At 33.3% G+C, this 20,482-nt stretch overlaps 1 protein-coding gene across 6 annotated transcripts in view; it reads right to left on the bottom strand.

Moving 5' to 3' along the window:
• The window catches only part of Cntln (centlein), a 306,285-nt gene that overhangs the window by 113,933 nt on the left and 171,870 nt on the right, over positions 1 to 20,482 (bottom strand). For all 6 annotated transcript variants that reach the window (XM_027950608.2, XM_071600659.1, XM_071600660.1 and 3 more), the window contains 2 exons: positions 20,236 to 20,357; positions 18,753 to 18,872 (listed from right to left, as the gene is read on the bottom strand). In XM_027950608.2, the coding sequence (XP_027806409.2) occupies positions 18,753 to 18,872; positions 20,236 to 20,357 (242 nt within the window). The remainder of the gene's footprint in view (positions 1 to 18,752; positions 18,873 to 20,235; positions 20,358 to 20,482) is intronic.

The following is a 20,482-nucleotide window of genomic DNA, read 5'->3' as shown; positions in this document are numbered from 1 at the left end:
TCACTCTGAAAGTTGCCTTTTAATTCATGTTGCCTTTCAAAGTTGCCTTTAATTCAATAGTATGTTTCAAGGAACAGAGGCTCTTGGTTTTAGTACTCCCCAATTTATCAATTTTTAGTTTGTGTTTACTGCATTTTGTGTTGTTTAAAAAAATCTTTGTGTACTACAGGGTCACAAAACTGTTCCATGTTTTATTGCTTGGCCCATTATATCTAGACATATAATCAGTATAGAATTTATTTTTGTTTTTGGTTTGAGGTAAAAATATTTTATTAAATAGGATTTTTAAGTCAAATTTCTTAGGATTTCTAGCTATATATAAATCATGTAATATTTAGTTATTTCCATTTTTCATTTGGTCATAGTGAACATACTTATATGTTGATATACAAGATTTTCCTCACTGTTTGTTACTAGAAGTGAAACTATTATATCTTTGAGTATATTATTAAACATATAGAAAGCATATTACAAACTTAAAAAATATAAAGAATAATATAACAAACATCATTATAACAACCAACTAGACTTAAAAACAACAACATTATGTCATATTTAAGTAATTACTTTTATTTCGCGAAAAAACAAAATGAACCAGGAATGGTGGCCCATGTCTATAATACCAGATGCTCGCTGGGCTGAAGCAGGAGGACTGCAAACTCAAGGCTACATTTGATGAGGTATGATGCCATTCTTTTTTTAAGAACCCAGGGCAGGGGTTCTTAAAAAAAGAATAGCAATGGTAGAGGCTCAATGGTAGAGCGTTTACATAGCATGTGTGAGGTGCTGGGTTCAATCATTAGCATCACATAAAAATAAATAAATAAAATAAAGGGGTTTTTGTTTGTTTGTTTGTTTTGTTTTTTTTTTAAAAAGAACCCTGGGCAAGCAACTAATATACATTGAAAATATACTGTTAAAAAGCCTGAAGTGGTTTTTAGATAAACAAACTTATAGATAACCTATCTCAAAAGAAAACGGGTTGTGGAGATGCAATGAAGTGGTAGAGCACTTGCCTAACATGAGCAGGCCCCGGGTTCAATCCCTGGTATTAGAATGAATGAAAGAATAAAAGAAAGAAAGAAAAATCAACCTGTAAGTAGTCTTACTCCGTTCAATATTTGACCTTCCTTCAATCTCTGGAAATAATCAATACCTTAAATCTGGTTTGTTTCTTTCTGGTCCATGCCTTAATATTATCTGTGGATGTATGTGTACAGATATGTATAACTATATTTTTGTTAATTTTTCATATAATTTTATGATTTAAACAAAATTATACTTTTTGTAGATGTATAATAATGTATGTACTATTATTCAACTTCTTTTAACTCAATATTTGTTTTTTAAGCATTTCCATTTTAATGCATATAAATCTACTTTATTTATGCGTGTTAGATGCAGTATTGTCTCACATTATTAATATACCACAGAGCATTTATGTTATCTAATGGATATTTAGATAATTTCTAATGCATCACTATTACAACACTATGGCAATAAATAGCCTTATTCATGTATAATGTTTTACTTCATTTAAAAAATCCTAAGAATCAATTTTGGAGTGATATTTTTCTTTTAAGAGTTTTTATATTTCCTAGATAGAAAAACACGGGGAGCACTATGTGTGTGTGACAGTGGTAGAGCACTTGCCTAGCATTCTGTAGATCCTGGGATAAAAACCCAGCACGGTGAAACAAACTAAAATATTAGGAAAATAATTTGCCTATAATCCTACATTTTTTAAAGTTTTATATTTTTATTTTTAAAAATTTGTTCTAATTAATTATGCATGACAATAGAATTCATTTTGAAACACTGTACACAAATGGAGCACAACTTCTCATTCCTCTGGGTGTACAGGGTGCAGAGTCACACCAGTCATAAAATCATACATGTCTACAGGGTAATAATGTCCGTCACCTTCCTACCCCACACTCTCTTCCATCCTCTCACTCCCCTCTACCCAATCCAAAGTTCCTCAATCCCCCCATTCCCCATTATGGATCAGCATTTCCTTAACAGAGAAAAGATTTGGCCTTTGCTGTTTGGTGTTATTTTGCTTAGCATGATATTCTCCAGCTCCATCCATTTACCTGCAAATTCCATAATGTCATTTTTCTTTAAGGATGAGTAAAATTCCATTGTGTATATATACCACATTTTCTTTATCCATTCATCTCTTCAAAGGCATCTAGGCTTGTTCCATAATTTAGCTATTGTGACTTCAGCTGCTATAAACATTGATGTGGATCCATCACTGGACACTATGCTGATTTTAAGTTCTCTGGGTATAAACCAAAGAATGGGATAGCTGGGTCAAGTGATTCCATTTCATGTTATCAGAGGAATCTCCATATTGCTTTCCAGAGTGGTTGCATCAGTTGACACTCTGACCAACAAATACATGAGTGTACCTTGTCCCCCAAATCCTTGTCAACATTTATTGTTGCTTGTATTCTTGATAATTGCCATTCAGACTGGAGTGAGATGAAATCTTAAGAATACTTTTGATTTGCATTACTCTAATTGCTAGCAATGATGAACATTTTTTTCATACATTCATATATCATCATCTGAGAAGTGTCTCTTCAGGTCCTTGGCCATTTTTTGATTGGGTTATTTGATTTTTGTGGTGCTTAGCTTTTTGAGTTCTTTATATACCCTAGAGATTAGTGCTCTCTGATGTGTGAGGAGTAAACATTTGTTCCCAGGGTATAGTCTCTCTGTTCACCTCACAGATTGTTTCTTTTGCTGAGAAGAAGATTTTTAGCTTGAATCCACCTCATTTATTGGTTCTTGATTTTAATTCTTATACTATAAGAGTCTTATTAAGGAAGTTGGGGCCTAATCCCACATGATGGAGATTAGAGCCTACTTTTTCTTCCATTAGACACAGAATATCTGGTTTAATTCCTAGGTCCTTGATCCACTTTGAGTTGAGTTTTGTGCATCGTGAGAGGCAAAGGTTTAATTTCATTTTGTAGCATATGGATTTCCAGTTTTCCCAGCACCATTCGTTAAAGAGGCTATCTTTCTTCACTGTTGTTTTTGGCACCTTTGTCTAATATAAGATAATTATACTTTTGTGGGTTAGTCTCTGTGTCCTCTATTCTGTACCATTGGTCTACCAGTGTGTTTTGGTGCCAAACCATGCTGTTTTTGTTATTATTGCTCTGTAGTATAGTTTAAGGTCTGGTATAGTGATGCCACCTGCTTTACTCTTCCTGCTATGGATTGCTTTAGCCTTTCTGGGTCTCTTATTTTTCCAGATGAATTTCATGATTGCTTGTTCTATTTCTATGAGGAATGCCATTGGGATTTTGATCGAAATTGCATTAAATCTGTATAGTGCTTTAGGTAGTATGGTAATTTTGATAATATTAATTCTGCCTATCTAAGAAAAATATAGATCTTTCGATCTTTGGTCTCCTTCGATTTCTTATGGAAGGTTGGTTCAACATATGGAAATCAATAAATGCAATTCATCACAGCAACAGACTCAAAAATAAGAATCATATCATCATCTCAACAGATGCAGAAAAAGCATTTGACAAAATACATCACTCCTTTATGTTCAAAACACTAGAAAAACTAAGGATAACAGGAACATATCTCAACATCATAAAGGCTATCCATAATAAGCCCCAGGCCAACATCATTCTAAATGGAGAAAAATTGAAGGCATTCCCTCTAAAAACTGGAACAAGACAAAGATGCCCTCTTTTACCACTTCTATTTAACATAGTTCTTGAAACACTGGCCAGAGCAATTAGGTGAAAGAAATTAAAGGAATATGTATAGGAAAAGAAGAACTTAAATTAGCACTACTTGCTGACAATATGATTCTATACCTAGAAGACCCAAAAAGCTCCACCAGAAAACTTCTAGAACTAGTAAATGAATTCAGCAAAGTAGCAGGATATAAAGTCAACCTATAAATCAAAGTCATTTCTGTATATCAGTGACAAATATCTGAAAGGAAACTGAGGAAAACTATCCCATTTACAATAGTCTCAAAAAAAAAAAAAAACTTGGGAATCCAACTTAATGAAAGAGGTAAATGATCTATACAATGAAAATTATAGAACCCTAAAGAACGTAATCAATTTCTATATTTTAGACAGATAAGGAGAAGGGCAGGAAAGACAAAGACGGGAAAAAATAGAAAGAAAAGGGGAAAATACAACAATGGAAAAGCATAAAAGAGTTACATATTTATATTAATCACAGTTTTTAATCACACACTGGTGTGCTTCTGGATTACTCCTTGTGTCCTCCAAGAAACAGAAACTGTATTAGGCTGGGAGTCATGTGAGTACTGCTCAATATTTCCAGCACTCAGCATATCAATTGAACTAATGAATAAAACCACAGGCAGTATATAAAGGGGCACTCTGATTCAGCAACATGCAACTTCATTATAAAAATCATAGTTTAAAAGCATTTTTCTCAATATAATTTACTAAGCTATAAGTTGACTTGTTTCCTAACTTTCATAAGTGACCTCTCAAAGTACATTCACAGGCCTGAAGCATTCTAGAGATACAAAAGATGAGTATAAGGGATTGAAGGTTTTAGAACTATAACGGCAAATACTTAAGGTTTTTGTTAATCTTGTTCTAAAACTTCACATTCTTACCTAGGGATACTTGATGAGTTTACCTCCCTGAACTCTAATTTTAATTTATGAATTTATCATTAATTCTAATCATGAAGTAATTGGGCTTCAAAACCTTATTTCCATAAGCCTTGAAATCCATTATCTATCCTTCAAACAGATCTTGATAAACAAAGTGTATAACTGTAAGTTCAATTTTATTTTGGAGTATTTATAGATCAGATATTACATCCTAAAAAGATCCCCAATTCAAAGAAAATTTTTAAAAATTTATTCTAATTAGTTGTATATGACAGTAGAATACGTTTTGACAGTTGTACACAAATGGAGCACAACTTCTCCTTCCTGTGGCTGAACATGGTGTAGAGTTATACCAGTAGAGTAATCATACATGTAAATGGGTAATAACATCTGTCTCATTCTACCATGCTTCCCACTACCCTACATCCCCCTCCCTTCCCCTCACTCCCCTCTGTACAATCCAAAGTTCCTTCATTCTTCCCCATCCCATGCCCCCATTATAGAGAAAAACCACTGGCTCCTGAGTTAGAGCACTAATCTCCAGGATACATAAAGAACTCAAAAAACTTAACACCAAAAAACCAAATAACCAATCAATAAATAGGCTAAGGAACTGAATGGACACTTCCCAGAAGAAGAAATCCAATCGATCAACAACCGTATGAAAAAAATGTTCATCATCTCTAGCAATTAGAGAATGCAAATCAAAACTACTTTGATACTTCATCTCACACTAATCAGAATGGCAATTATCAAGAATACAAACAATAGTAAGTGTTGGTGAGGATGTGGGGAAAAAATACACTCATACACTGCTGGTGGGACTGCCAATTGTTACAATTACTCTGGAAAGCAGTATGGAGATTCCTCAGATAACTTGGAATGGATCCACCATTTGACCCAGTTATCCCACCCCTTAGTTTATACCCAAAGGACTTAAAATCAGCATACTACAGTGATACAGTGACATCATCTTTATAACAGCTCCATTCACAAGAGCTAAACTATAGAACTAACCTAGAGGCCCTTCAAGAGATGAATGGATAAAGAAAATGTGGTACATATACACAATGGAATATTACTCAGCCATAAAGAATAATGAAATTATGGCATTTTAAGGTGAATGGATGGAGACGGAGAATATTATGCTAAGCAAAATAAGTCAAACCCCCAAAACCCAAACGCCGAATATTTTCTCAAATTATATAATTCTTGATTAAAGTAATATCTTTGAGATTATATTCTGATTGCTCATGACTTAGGATACCCCATGCTCATTCTTGTTGGACTGTTTTATCAAGTACACATATGTTAAAATTTTCATTGTATTAATTAATCTTATTAATTTTTTTTAAGAATCAACTCCTTTGTTGATGAACCTTTATTTTATTTATTTAGATGCAGTGCCAAAACTCGAACACAGTGCTTCACACATGCTAGGCCAGTGCTATGACATTTGAGCCACAACCCCAGCCCATCTTATTAATTCTTACATGTAATTTTATAGCCTATTTGTCATGTAAAAACATTAATAGGTAACTGGATATCACATGCAGAAATGGAAATTGGATCCCCTGCTTCACACCACATATAGAATTATCTCAAAGTTAAATAAAAGAGGGGGAAATGGCACATTGGAGGGAAGCACAATATCCCCAAGACTGAATTAAAACAACGATTCTATGGTAGCACACTGAGGCAGGAAGGTTGTGGGAAAACACCAGTAGGCAACTCATAGAGCTAGCAACCCTGGTGAAACCTAAAAAATACCAGTTTTTAGTATAGAAAATTAATTAATAAAAGAAAGACTAAGGGAACATTTGGCATGCAGTTGCTCAATGGGGGAGAGGAACTTCTAGCCAAAGAACTGAAAAAATTCTACCCAACAAGTTAAAGAAAAACAGGTACTGTAATCCAACAAACTCACAATCTGAAGAAAAAGTAAGTTCAAATATAGTGAGGTGAACTGGCATGGGAGACAGTCCTGGCAGTCTCCAGCCAGCATAGATAGTAAAATTAGGCAAGCACAGGGAGCTTCAAAAGACTCTTTGGACTTTTCTGAGCAGTAGGACAGAAACCTCTTCAGTTTATGTTTGTTTTTAATTTTTCCTCTCACTTTTTTTTCTTTTTTGTCTTGCTTTTATTGTACTTACTTTTTAAATTACCCAAGACAAAAAAGGCACATAGAGTTTATTTTTTGCTAGATCAATGGGTGTCCATGCCAAATGTCAGTCTGGTCACAGTAACGAAACTATAACACAGACTTGGGGGAAGATTAGGTCCGGGAACTGCAACTGCCAGTCTGCAAAACAGAATAAAATAAAGTTCCTATTTTTTTTTTTTTTTTAACTTGACAGTCTGAATTTTAGGATAAGGAGCATGACTGATAGGGGGTGAAACTGGGACTGAGCAGGATTGAGTAGAAAGCAGTGGCTCCACAACAGCCTGCTGCAGGACAAGCCCCATCTCACCCATGTCCAGAATGGTTTGGAAGATAAACTGATAGGCATCACACACCTGTCCTCAGCACACTAACCGAGGCTCTTAGAATGATAGAAGTAATTTAGTCCAGATCAGGCTACAGGCTGCAGGAGTAACAGGACTAGCCAACCAGGATTACACTCCCACCCAAGGTCACAATAACAAAGCCATTTTGAGGGTGCAGTCTAGTCTAGAAGATTCAACCAAAGCTTCCTAAGTAGATAATGGCAAGAAAGCAGGAAACAGAGTTCATACAGATTCCTCTAAAAAAGTTGGTCAGTTTGGGTCAGAACTGAGAACAAACAACAAAATATTTGTGTCACACAAGCTTCAACATTGTAAGAAGATTCTAAACTCAAAAGCTCAGAAGGAAAAGTTTCTATTAAACGAAAAACTCCAATAAGGAAAAAAATAAATTTCTTTATGACTTATTGCATTAACTCCTAGATGTAAACTGATATCCAGTGTATTTCCATATGTAGTATTGTTTTTTCAGAGTTCTAAGTTTACATATGGTATCATTTAATAAGATCTTCTATGCATACCTCTTTACTTCTCTTATTTTTATTCCTTTTTCCTATCCTTTGTTCACTCTCATTTTAACTTGTCTCCCTTCCTTCTCCCACCCTTTTCCTTTTTCCTTTCCCTTTTTTATTTTCTTTTTTATCTCTTTTCCATTTCAGTTAGTATATTATCATTAATGCTTAATCTCTTTATCCTATTCTATATTATATTCACACACTTTTCTCTTTATTAAAGCTGTAAAAATTATTCATAATAACTTTTATAACATGTTGATATAATTTGCTCTTAAAGTTATCACTGTTCCTGGCAGTTACTCTCTCCTTTCAATGTGGTCCTGGTAGTTGAACGTAACACTCTGATTATACTGATCAAATGTGTGGAAGTTCGGATATATCCCAATTCAATATAGCACCCCACATAAAAGAGGAAGATGTGCAAATAAAGAACTTAAAAAAATGAGGCAACAAGCCAGAAAGAAGCTACCAAAACTTTACAACCTCCCAAAATAGAATCCACATATACAGAAGTAGATGAAATAATGAGCAAAGAATTCAAAAATTTGATTTTTAAAATGGTAATGAATTTTTAAAAATTAAGAAATGAACTAAGGAAGAAAATAAGGACATGAAAGAGCATTTTAGTACTGAGAGAATCAAACAGAAACCCTGGAAATGGAAGACTCAATAAATCAAATTAAAAACTCAATTGAAAGTCATATAAGAGATGAGATCAAGTAGAATACAGAATCTTAGAGGTAAAATACAAAGTGGCCTTTTTAAATATTTAGACATTAAGGAAATGAAAATAAACTATGTTCAGAACATACAAGAACTCTGAGATAACAATAGCAAAGCTTAAGAGAAAAAAAAATGAAGAATCATTGACATCAAGAAAAGAAAAAGAATAGGCTGACAAGGATAGCCTTTTCTTTCTTTTTGTTTTTATTTGTTCTTTACAGTTACACATGACAGTAGAATGTATTTTGACTTATTATACATGCACGGAGTATAACTTTCCATTCTTGTGGTTGTACATGATGTGGAGTTTCACTGATCATGTATTCATATATGAACATAGGAAAGTTATGTCCAATTCATTCTATTGTCTTTCCTATTCCCAACCTCCTTCCCTTCTCTTCATTCTCCTTTGTCCAGTCCAATGAACTTATTCTTCCTTCACCCCACCTTATTATGTGATAGCATCCACATATCAGAGAGAAATTTGACTTTGTGTTTTGGGGATTCTTTTATTTCATTTATCATGACAATCTCCAGATCCATCCATTTACTGTCAAATGCCATAATTTCATTCTTCTTTATGGCTAAGTAATATTCCATTGTGTATATATACTGCATTTTCTTTATCCATTTATCTCTTGAAGGGTACCTAGGTTGGTTCCATAGCTTACCTATTGTGAATTGAGCTAATATAAACATGATATGGGTTCATTGTTGTAATATGCTGATTTGAAGTCCTTTGGGTACATGTCAAGGAGTGGGATAACTGGGTTATATGATGGTTCCATACCAAGTTATATGAGGAATCTCTATACTTCTTTCCTGAGTGGTTATACCAATTTGCAGTTCCACCAACAACATCCTGGCCAACATTTATTATTATCACAGTGTAATTTTAATTTGTTTAATTTGTTTCTCTAATTGCTAGAGATGTTTTTCATATATTTATAGACTAACTGTATATGTTCTTCTGTGAAGTGTCTCTGTTGTTCCTTTGCCCATTTGTTGACTAGGTTTTTTGGTGTTGTGTTTTTGAGTTCTTTATATATTCTGGAGATTAATGCTGTACCTGAGGTGCAAGTGGCAAAGATTTTCTTCCTTCCTCCTGTAGGCTCTCTCTTCATATTCCTAAATATTTCCTTTGCTATGAAGAAGATTTTTAGTTTGATACCCATTTATTGGTACATGACTTTGTTTCTTGCACTTTAGGAGTCTTGTTGAGGAATTTTGTTCCTAAAGCTGACACGATAGAGATTTGGTCCTGCTTTTTCTTCTAGTAGGCACAGAGTCTCTGGCCTAGTGCCTAAGGTCCTTAAATAAATACCCTTTTCCAAGAAATGATAGCAAAAATTTTCAAACCTTGTGAATGAGATGCGGGCCACATAAGAAGGAATTTAGAACTGCAAGTACACAAAAATTTAAAAAAGAACCACTCCATGAGCTATCATGATTAAATTGCCAAATATCCAGCGTAAGTATAGAATTTTAAAACCCTCAAGAGAAAAGATGTCAGGTCACATTTAGAAGTAAACAAAGGGGGAAATGTCTGATTTCTCAACAGAAACCCTAAAAATCTTGCAGGACTTGGAACAATGTGTTTTAGGCCCGGAAAGAACATAACTGTCAAGCAAGATTGCTATATGCAATAAAGCTCTCATTCAGAATTCAAGAAATAAAAATCTTCCAAGATAAGCACTGTAAAAAGTAATTAAATTCTGAAATATACCACAATGTGGATGAATCTTGAAATAAAAGAAGTAAAAGAAGCTAGACACAAAAGAGTATATATTGTATAATTCTATTTACTTGAACTATTTGGAATAGGTAAATCCCCAGAGGGATAAAAAAAATGTGGTGCCAAACAACTGGGGCAAGGGGAAAATGGGGAGATGCGAATGACGACTTAATGGGTATGAGGTCTCCTTTGGCAGTGATGAAAATGCTTTGGAATTAAAGATCATGGATGCATAACATAGTGAATGCACAAATGTTACCGAATTGTATGCTTTAAAATAAAATTAACATGTAATTCATATAGTTCTAACAATTATCCAGAAATAAATTTGCTTTTCAAAATATGCCACCATTGGCAAATAGGCTTTTCTAAGAATTTTATTTCCCCCTTGTTAGAGAAATATAATTCCTATAATCTTTATTTTGACATAGCAAACAAAAAAAAAATTTTTTTATTGAGAAGACCAAGAGTCTCACTCTGCTGGGGGAAAAAATGACTAAACTTTCCTAAGATAATATTCTAATTTTATTTCCTTAAGCAATTATTATTGAATTTTATAAAATATTCTTTGAAACTACGGCCTGAATATTTTTAACATTTACCCCAAAAGAGAAGAAAGTACTCCAATCTGTGCTAGGCCATTGATCAGAAGATTCATTAAAATAAAGACAATTATATCTAATTAAAATATAGAGGGCAAAATTTTCCATTTCTCTAAAATCAAATTGAAGGGTTTTTTTTTGTGTGTGAATTTTAAATACCTTTACCAATGACCCCAGCCCTAACTGCATCCACTGACGATTTTACTAATCAGGAAATTGTCAACTAGGAAAAATATCAGTAACTCTTATATAGTTATACTTATTTTTAGACATAAAACAAAAGTGAAAGCATGGATAGTTAAAAAAAAAAAGAATGTTTTAGTTCAAGTATGTTGTATAAAGAATTTAGACTTTAAGACTAAAAGATACAATAGGTTTTAAAATGAGGAGAACCATGCTTAGAATTGTTTGTTGCTTGTGTGTATGTGCTATTAATGGAACCCAAGATCTCGGGTATGCTAAGCACGTGCTACATGCCTAGTCCCTCAGAATTGTATTTTAAATGATCACTTTGCAGAGTTGGATTTGAGGGGATAGGATAGTTGTAGGTATTCAAATTTTACTCTAGGAGATCAGGGAAGAAATAATGAGGGTTTGAATAAGGTATTAAGAATAAGATGAAAAGAAATAGATATATTCTAGAAGTACTGGTGGTGTGGAATGTTAAGACATATATGGATTTTAATGAGGAGGTTGGAAAGAATGATAAAACAATTTTAGTACCCTAGATATCTTGTTTGAGCAAAAGTTATGGAGATGTAGAGTGCTAGATAAGGAGTAAATGCGTAGGAAAAGATCATGAATTTGTTGCAGACATGTTGTTATCTGGGTAAGACATCAAAGGGGAAACATTTTATAGACATTTGGATATATTGAGCTAATTCAAAAACAGGGTTTTATGCTAGAATTGTAGATTTGAGAGTCAAATAACAACGAATGCTAACTTAAATCATTAGAATAGATGAAACTGTCTTAAAGAAAACAAAGACTGTCTACCACAATCCAAAAATACTTTATCAAAAAGTAGCTGATTTCTGGGGGAAGAGATGACAAAGGAGGATGTGAAGAAATGGCCAGAGATTCACAGAACAAAATCAGAAGATAATGGTGTCAGAGTTTTAATGGAAAAAAAAAATGTTTTAAAGAGAATAAGATCAGCCTTGTTAACAGCAATGAGAATTTGAAGATGTGAAGTATCTTTTGGTTAACTCCTGGTTATTGACTGATTTGCCTAGCTTTCTCTGCTCTAGATTTAATTATTCTTAACAAATAAGATTCTGTTTGTTGATTGCTATGAACCAATTTAAATTACATAAAAAATCATATATTGAAGCACGAATCCCTAATGTTATGGTGTTTGGAGATGGGGACTTTGAAAGGTAAATTGGATTATGTGGAGTCTTTGTGCTATTATGAGTGGCTTTTTGAGAAAGAGAGAGCAAACTCTCTGATTATGATAACAGAGAAAAGGTAGTCATCTACAAATCAAGAGACAGGCCATTCTGAAGGAATCTAATCCATCTGCACCTTGATCTTGGACCACTCAGCTTTCAGAACTGTGAGAAAAAAAATGTCTAATATTTAAATGACTCAAGTCTATGGCATTTAGTTTTAGCAGTCTGATCTGCTAAGGCATTAAAAAATTCACAGTTCTCAATTTTTTATTCCCCATGCATATACTGAATTGTCTATCTTTTCCTATAATATGGTTTAGAAATATTAGAGGTATACACTTTTATTTATTAAATAAATCATTATATCAGAACATGACAGGATAATGAAAAAAAAACAATTAATTAGGGTTCAGTTATTGTATTCTTTGTTGCTACCACAATCAGAATATGGATAAATGTCATAATGATAGTAACACTTGGACAAACATTTTATAAGTAGTTTAAATTATGTATAGAATTTTATGGTATACATAAATAGGTAACTGAAGGCTGAAGGAAAATAAGTATAACTTCTGAGAAAGGGCAATTAAATCGAGGATACAAAGATAAAAGATCTATTAATTAACCAAAGAATTTCTCTAAGACTAGAGTAGTTAAAGAGAAAATATAAATTTTATACCTTCCAGTAAATATGTAAGAATCAATAGAGGCAAAGAAAAATTTTATATATCTTAATTTTCATTTGTATATTTTATTATCATACATAAATAGGCATCACTTCTTAATTTTTGTGACCGCCCTAATTAAGGCTCTCATGATACAGATTTAAAGTATAACTTTAGCCAGTATCTCAGATATTAGTCTTTTCACATTCTACTTTATAACAGTAACTACCCTAAGTAATTATAATTATGCAATATTTATATTCCACTATATACTAAAGGAACAAATTGCCATAGTATATAGGATCTTATCAAGGTTCTTACATAGTCATTTAGCTCTGAGCTTGTAAGCAGTCAGTTCAAAGTGACATCATTTATCTTGAAACTGTGCTTCAGTTTTTTCCTACTCACAAATAGAAGAGAGCTTTCCCTGCTTAGTGTCACTACTATTCTCTTATTATTCTTATGACACTTTGCTTGTCTTCTTTGCTAAGTTGTACCCTGATAAAACAGGGTGACATATTATTTCTCTCTGTGGCACTGTGTCCAGCAGAGTGTCCAGCTGAGGAATTTTATACAGGCAATCGATTAGTTAAGGAGACAAAAATTACCAAATCATTGTAAATTGCTATTTCATTTGGTCAAGAATCCAAAGGACACATGATGAATGTCATCATACCTAGGGTCACTAGCAGGGACATGTAATTGTGGTTGACAATGTGCGGTGTATGATTTGCTGGACTGGAAAAATGTAATTTCTTGCTGCCACTTTTATAGTTTTATATCACTATTCTGAAAGAATACACTTCTTTTTTTTTTTTTAAACAAACTTTCCCTATGTTGTCCATGCTAACTAACCTTAAACTCCTAGGCTCAAGCAATCCTCTCTCAGCCTCCCAAGTAGCTGGGACTACAGGTATGTGGCTTCATGCCTAGCCACAAATATTTTTATTCCAATGCAAAAATGTTAACACATATTTGACTCTGTAGGTTCCTAAGTCTAATTTAGCATTGGTATGACAACATGCTCAACTGAGCAAGAAAGCAGAGTATGTTCACTGGCATTTCTGAAAGCTTTTCTTGGTTCTTACAATCTAGTATACAAAGGGTGGTTTCATCTCACTAGGTTGTGGCAGGTAGATTTTGAAACCATTACACTTCAGTAAACCTCTGTATATTCAGCCCCTACTTTAGTGTCTGGCTCTAAATTATAGTGTTCTATTATTGAATGAATGAAAAACGATATGAATATACTAAGGAAGCCAGGCAACTTATTAGTTCATGGATTGTTAATTTCTTCATCTTTTATTAAAATATAGTTGAAATAATACATAGATGTATTTCATAAATCTAAATGAAGTACAGCAGGAACTATATTCCATGAAAAGTTTACAAGTCCTTAGAGTCCCATACTGTATAATAGTAACTAATACTTCTCACCATACTCAATAGTTGAAAAAAACTACAATGTCAGTCAGCAGCAGCTTCATTCTTTTTTTTTTTTAGAGAGAGAGAGAGAGAGAGAGAGAGAGAGAGAGAGAGAGAATGTTTTTTAATATTTATTTTTTAGTTTTCGGCAGACACAACATCTTTGTTTGTACGTGGTGCTAAGGATCGAACCTGGGCCGCATGCATGCCAGGCGAGCACGGTACCACTTGAGCCATATCCCCAGCCCAAAAGCAGCTTCATTCTTTATAATCATGTTTTGTAAAGTATATTGTTTAATTAGATTCTTGAAAATTTCACAGCTAACTCAACTTTTAGGTATATTTGGAAGCACAGTTAAAATGTGATTTAAAAGTAGTAGTAGCAGTATATCTTCTATTGTGGATTCTAGTCTTAAAAGACACTTAGAACAGCAGAAATCAAGTTCATATCATCCCTTAAAAACTCAAGGCTGAATGTTAAATTAAAGGGTAATATGTGACACAAAAATAAGACTTCTGAGTTTACAGAAAAACAAGTTGAAACTTCTGGTTCTTAACAAGAAAGAATAAATACATCTATTCCTACTAATTATATATATAAACCCTAAAAATAATATGTTAAAAAATATGACTCTAAAAGGGACAGGCAAGAACAATAGAGAAGGAATCTCGGGAGTAGAGAACAACACTAGAAGAATAACTCACAGTGATGAGTTTCCTGGATTTACTTCATTTTTCACCCCAAATTAGGAACTAAAGAAATCCACAATCGGGCTGGGGTTGTGGCTCAGCAGTAGAGCGCTTGCCTAGCATGTGTGGGGCCCTGGGTTTGATCCTCAGCACCACATAAAAATAAATAAATAAAGGTATTGGGCACAACTAAAAATAAATAAATGAATAAATAAATAGATAGATGGATAAATAAATAAATAAAAGAAGCCCACAATCCAGAAATGCTAATGGACACAAACAAACAAATCCTCAAGGAAAGCTTGCTCTCTTTAGCAAAGGACCAGTAAAAAATCAGATAAGTCAGAAAGAAATCTTGTTGATCTACCCTAATCCATCCATAAACACTGGGAGAAAACAATTAGAAGTCCTGCACTCCACGTTAATGAAAACAGAATAAGAATTCTAGACCTCTACCTACAACAAGTAGAAACCTCTTCAGTCTCCCTTCAATGCACTATCAGCAAAAGTCAAATTAGGAGGTTAGATTCCCACCCCTTACTAATACTAATCAGGTGACCCTTATGATGTCATGAGTCATGATGCCATCGGCAGCATGTTAAAATAAAAGATTTAAATAAGATCAAGATTCTTAACATAATATTCCAAAGTGCAGGAGACAATTTTTAAAATCACTCATCAAACCAAGAACCAGGAAAATCACAACTTCAACCTTAACAATAAAAAACAACTATAATTGTTTTAATAACTAACCATTTTTATTGGGCAATTGATTTGAAAAGACTCAATCAAAGAACAGAGACAGCAAATAAGCACATAAAAAGACAATACCATTAATCATTAGGGAAATGCAAATTAAAATCACAATGGGCTACTACTACATACCTATTTATTTTTAAAAATTAGTGACAACATCAAGAGTTGACAAGGATTTGACAGGTTCTGATACAGTTCTACCTATAGTGATCATATGATCTAGCAATGCAACTCCTGAATATTTACCTTAAAGAATCAAAAAGTCATGCTCACACAAAACCTATGATAGCAGCTATATTCATAAATGCAAAATGAGCATACAAAAAACCCTGGAAATGACCCAAATGTTGTTCAATGGAAAAACAAACTGTAATAAACCTTTACAATGGAATACCATTTATCAATAAAAAGGAACAAACTGGATATACTAAACTGAATGAATCTCGAAGGCACTGTACTAAGCAAAAGAGGCCAGTCCTCTAAATGTTGGTTTATATGATTCTATGCATAGGACTCTGAAAAAGGCAAAGCTAGGAAGGGAGAACAAATCAGTGGTTGTCAAGTGTAGGGATGGTAGAATGACTGGACTACAAAGGGGCAGAACAAGAAAAAAGTTTCTGAAATATATTTGGCATCTTGATTGTGGTATTAGTTACTCAAGTGTTAAATGTGTTATAGTTGATAAAACTGCACAGTAAAAAAGCCAATTGTACTGAATATAAATTTGAGGGGGAAAAAAAGTGAAACAAAACATTCCTGCCCTCATCAGTATACAAACATCAATGAATAAAAGACTGAGGGTTTGCAAATATTGTTTGAACATACATTTTTATATGAATTTTATTTTTGACATCACATTTCATTAAGAATGTTTCATACTGAACATGTGGTTCATGAAGTACTTGTAAGTAGAACATTTGTCTAATGTTTTCTCATTTCATTCACCAAACAGAGTGCATGAGAGCAGAACTCAAACACATTTAGTTAACTGAATAAAGTTTCACAAAATAAACTTTCCCCAAGAAACTTCTACTAGACAACTTAAGGTTCATTCAATGCTTTATAAAAAAAGTCATTACTATTTACTGAGACTGGTCTGAAAAATAACTCTTACAAATAACTATCACATTGACGAATTTAAAGAGACAAAAGGAAAACTTTCACGGTGTAATAATGACTCTTTGCATTGCATTCAAAGAGCTATTTCCAATGTAAAAACACTACCCAAGTGAACAGAGTAGGATTTAAGAGCTCACTAATTTTCCTTAAAAGGCCTTATTACCTTTTCTTTCTATTCTATTTCACTAATGAATAAAATAAACCCCAAAATGTATACTTATAATACCTGACTGAATTTTCTTGAATAGATCTCAAAACTAGTTAGATGAGGTCTCTCACTTAATTCACTTTAGCCAAAATTAATACTCATCTTTGGAGACAGATGGTCATTAAAGATTATCAGAGAACATATTGACATGTGCCACAATATGAATGAACGTTGGAAATATTATGCTAAGTGAAAGAAACTAGTAACAAAAGAATCATGTATTTTATGATTGTATTGATATGAAATATCCAGAATAAGAAAATCCACAGACCCAGAACATAGGTTAATAAATAGTTACCTAGGTCTGGGAAAAGTGGATGGAAGTGTTAGGGGCACATCGGATAGCTTGTGTGAGGTTTTAACATTATTTTTTTGAAGACATGATGAAAATATTCTAAAATTAATTGTAATGATAGATGGTGAACAACTCTTTGAATACAGCAAAAGCCACTGAAATATATCATTTATATGGGTGAACTATATGACTTCTGAGTTATATTTCAATTAAACTATTAAAAATATCAGAAAATGGGAATAAATATATACAGTTCATAAGATCATTTTCAAGACAAGAGACTTCATTATCAGCATCAAATACTGAGAGCTAATAGAACATATTGTATGTTGAGGTAAATGGGAGTATGGATTTAAATGTGATATGCTCTTTTCCTCAAAGAGTATACTATTACATAGAAAAGGTTGTAATCACAAAAAGTTACAAGTTATAATATAGCGCATAAAACAAGTTTCTGATTTATAGCTAAGAAAAGTCAGTGACAATTATAATATGCCTGTGGCATATACTGCTAAATTCTCGCAATCAAAAAGACATTCAGGCTTTCAAAAAGACCATATAGTCTGAGTGTTAAAAATTAACTCTAAATGATAAAATAGTTAAATAGCAAAAGAAGCTAATTATATTGTCTAACTCTTCTTTGTCTAAAAAAAAAAAAACCTGCACACACACAAAAATCTTTCTTTGCCAGGCTGAATATAATAGTCTGTGAATTATAAGATCAAGCAAGCAAACTGTATGTTTTCTAAAATATGAGTATCCTTCATCAAGTTTTATACTTAGGGCAGCTAAAAGACCTATGTGGAGGGATCAGCATTAAGCCCAAAGGACAGGCAGTGCAGAGCAAGAAAGAAAGCAATTCCCTCGTGTCTTTTGCAGGTCACTACCAAGGACCATGTTAGCAGATCCACACCAGACCCTTAACAGGCAGTTCTGCTGCTACCAGTAATTAGCTTGGACAGCTCTGGCTCCAAGAGTAGCAGCAAGGCTACACCATAATGAGCTCAGCTGGGATTAGCAGGACAGGGCAGGGAACCAAGAGAGCTCAGGCATTCTGCATTGCGTATGTATCTAGGAGATCAAACAAGGATGGCTGGCTAGGTTATCCCCTCTCCACCTCATTCCAAAAATGAAGCACGGCAGTGTCTAAAATACAGGCTAATGAAGAGCGACACCTCCAACAGATGAGAGCCACATTAATTAACACAATCCCTAGATCATATTATACAGTTTCTGTTAGAGCTAGCAAATGTGCAACTTGTTATTTCATAACACATATGTGTGTGTGCGCGGGTGTGTATGTGCGTGTGTGTATGCAAAGCTAATCTTTTGTTGTTGTTATTTCTATCGGCACAATCCAGATTATTTAATTTAAAATTTATTAGGTATTTGTCTAGTATCTTTAAGTCACAAATAATGCCTCCAAAATGTTTATCTACCTGTATATTGTAAAAATCAAAGCAAAACCAAAAACTCACTTTTGAATCATTAGTTCCTGGTTCTCCCTTTTGAAATATGCCAGTTCATTCCACACGGCATCAGAATCTTCTTGTCGAAGTTGTTGGGGATCTGCTCTCTTTATTTTTCTGATTTCAATCCTATTTTTAAAATAAAGTTGCTTTTTTCCTTAACATATTCAAAGTGCAATAAAAAAACTAAATAAATTACACATTTCTTAAAATTATTATGTATCTAAGACCAAATTTTGAATTTGTAATTCACACTCACTAATAGATAAATGTGATAAATTTCCTAGAACTGAAGTGTGTAGAAATTAAAATCCTGTATTCTAATTTCCTAAAGTTAAACCTCTACAGTGGAAAGCAAATTTTTAATCAGACACATGATATTCTTAGGTTTATTCCTCTGATTCTAGTCCATTAGTAATAAAAAATACACTGTAGAACTATAGCAGTCTCAAAAAAAAAAAAAAAAAAAAAACTATAAGTGATCATCTAGAGTTTGTTGCCACCCAATCTGAATGTGGTATACATGCCCTATCTTAGAACAAGATTTTAGTGATGAACATGTCAGAAAAGAGATTTCACTCTTACACTGAGGAGATGCTAAAGCTTAGGAGAAATCACTTTATTGCTGCTTACTGACACACAATACGAAACACTTTCCATTCATCAAAGGAAAAAATTAGATGTGACAATTATCTACAAGTGATGCCAAATGTCCTTTACATTTTCATTTTCTGTACATAAAACAAACCCTTCATTTTTATTTTTAAAAAGTGCTGTACTGGCCAATTTAGAAACAGTATTTCTCTGCAGAGCAGACCAATGTGTATCATCAACATTGCCCTAAAGGATCCATCTCAAAAGATGAGAGGGTAGTAGATTTTCTGTACTCATTCAGTCCTTTGCCCTTTGTTAATACTGTTAACAGGGGAGCCACTTACGACTAACCAAGATCTGAACACCTGTTCAGAGCAATTGAACTGAGACCACCAATTCATTCAGATAAGCTGGAGAACAAACTGATGGATAGTAAAGATCTTCAAATTGCATACTAGGTTCAGGTAGTTTTAAGATAGTTAACTATATGTGTGAATTTCATATTTTTCTTGTCTTTCCATTAAAACTTAAACACTTTGGTGGTTATACACATTTTAAAGCATTTTATTCATTCAAAATCAGGATTTCAAGCATATGAATATTAACTATTTCTGTATTAAATGTATGCTTTTATTTAGCTAGTCTATTAATTGTAAAAATACAATAATTCATAATCACCTACTACTAATGTCATCTGCAAATGATAGGAAAATCTAAGTTACAGCTAGTACATTTCTCTACTTTCATTCATTTTGTTCTCTATTTAAAAACTCACAATAAAAATTTGACTACCAAATAATTTCTTTAAAACCAAACAAAAGCCATTAAAACACCTATATAATGCTACTCCATTCCATTTAATATTTAGGGAAATGTCTTTATGAGCTATGTAACTCACATGCCACTGCCTTCTTCCCACTGTTTTAATTGCTCTTTTACTGCTCTGTAGTTGGTCTGTAACATCTGTAGCCTTTCCTTGCGTTTTTCATGGGCACCTCTTAGCTCATCATTTTCTTGGCTCTACAGAACACAAAAAAAGCAAGTATAAAAGTTTGATGAAAACACTGGTATAATTTTTCAAAGAAAAAGTTACCAATTTAAATATGAAATTTGAAAGACAATAATAATATGTAAATATGAATGCA

Source organism: Marmota flaviventris, chromosome 13 (assembly GCF_047511675.1).
Source record: "Marmota flaviventris isolate mMarFla1 chromosome 13, mMarFla1.hap1, whole genome shotgun sequence".
Taxonomy (NCBI): domain Eukaryota; kingdom Metazoa; phylum Chordata; class Mammalia; order Rodentia; family Sciuridae; genus Marmota; species Marmota flaviventris.
This window is presented reverse-complemented; position numbering and strand designations above follow the sequence as displayed.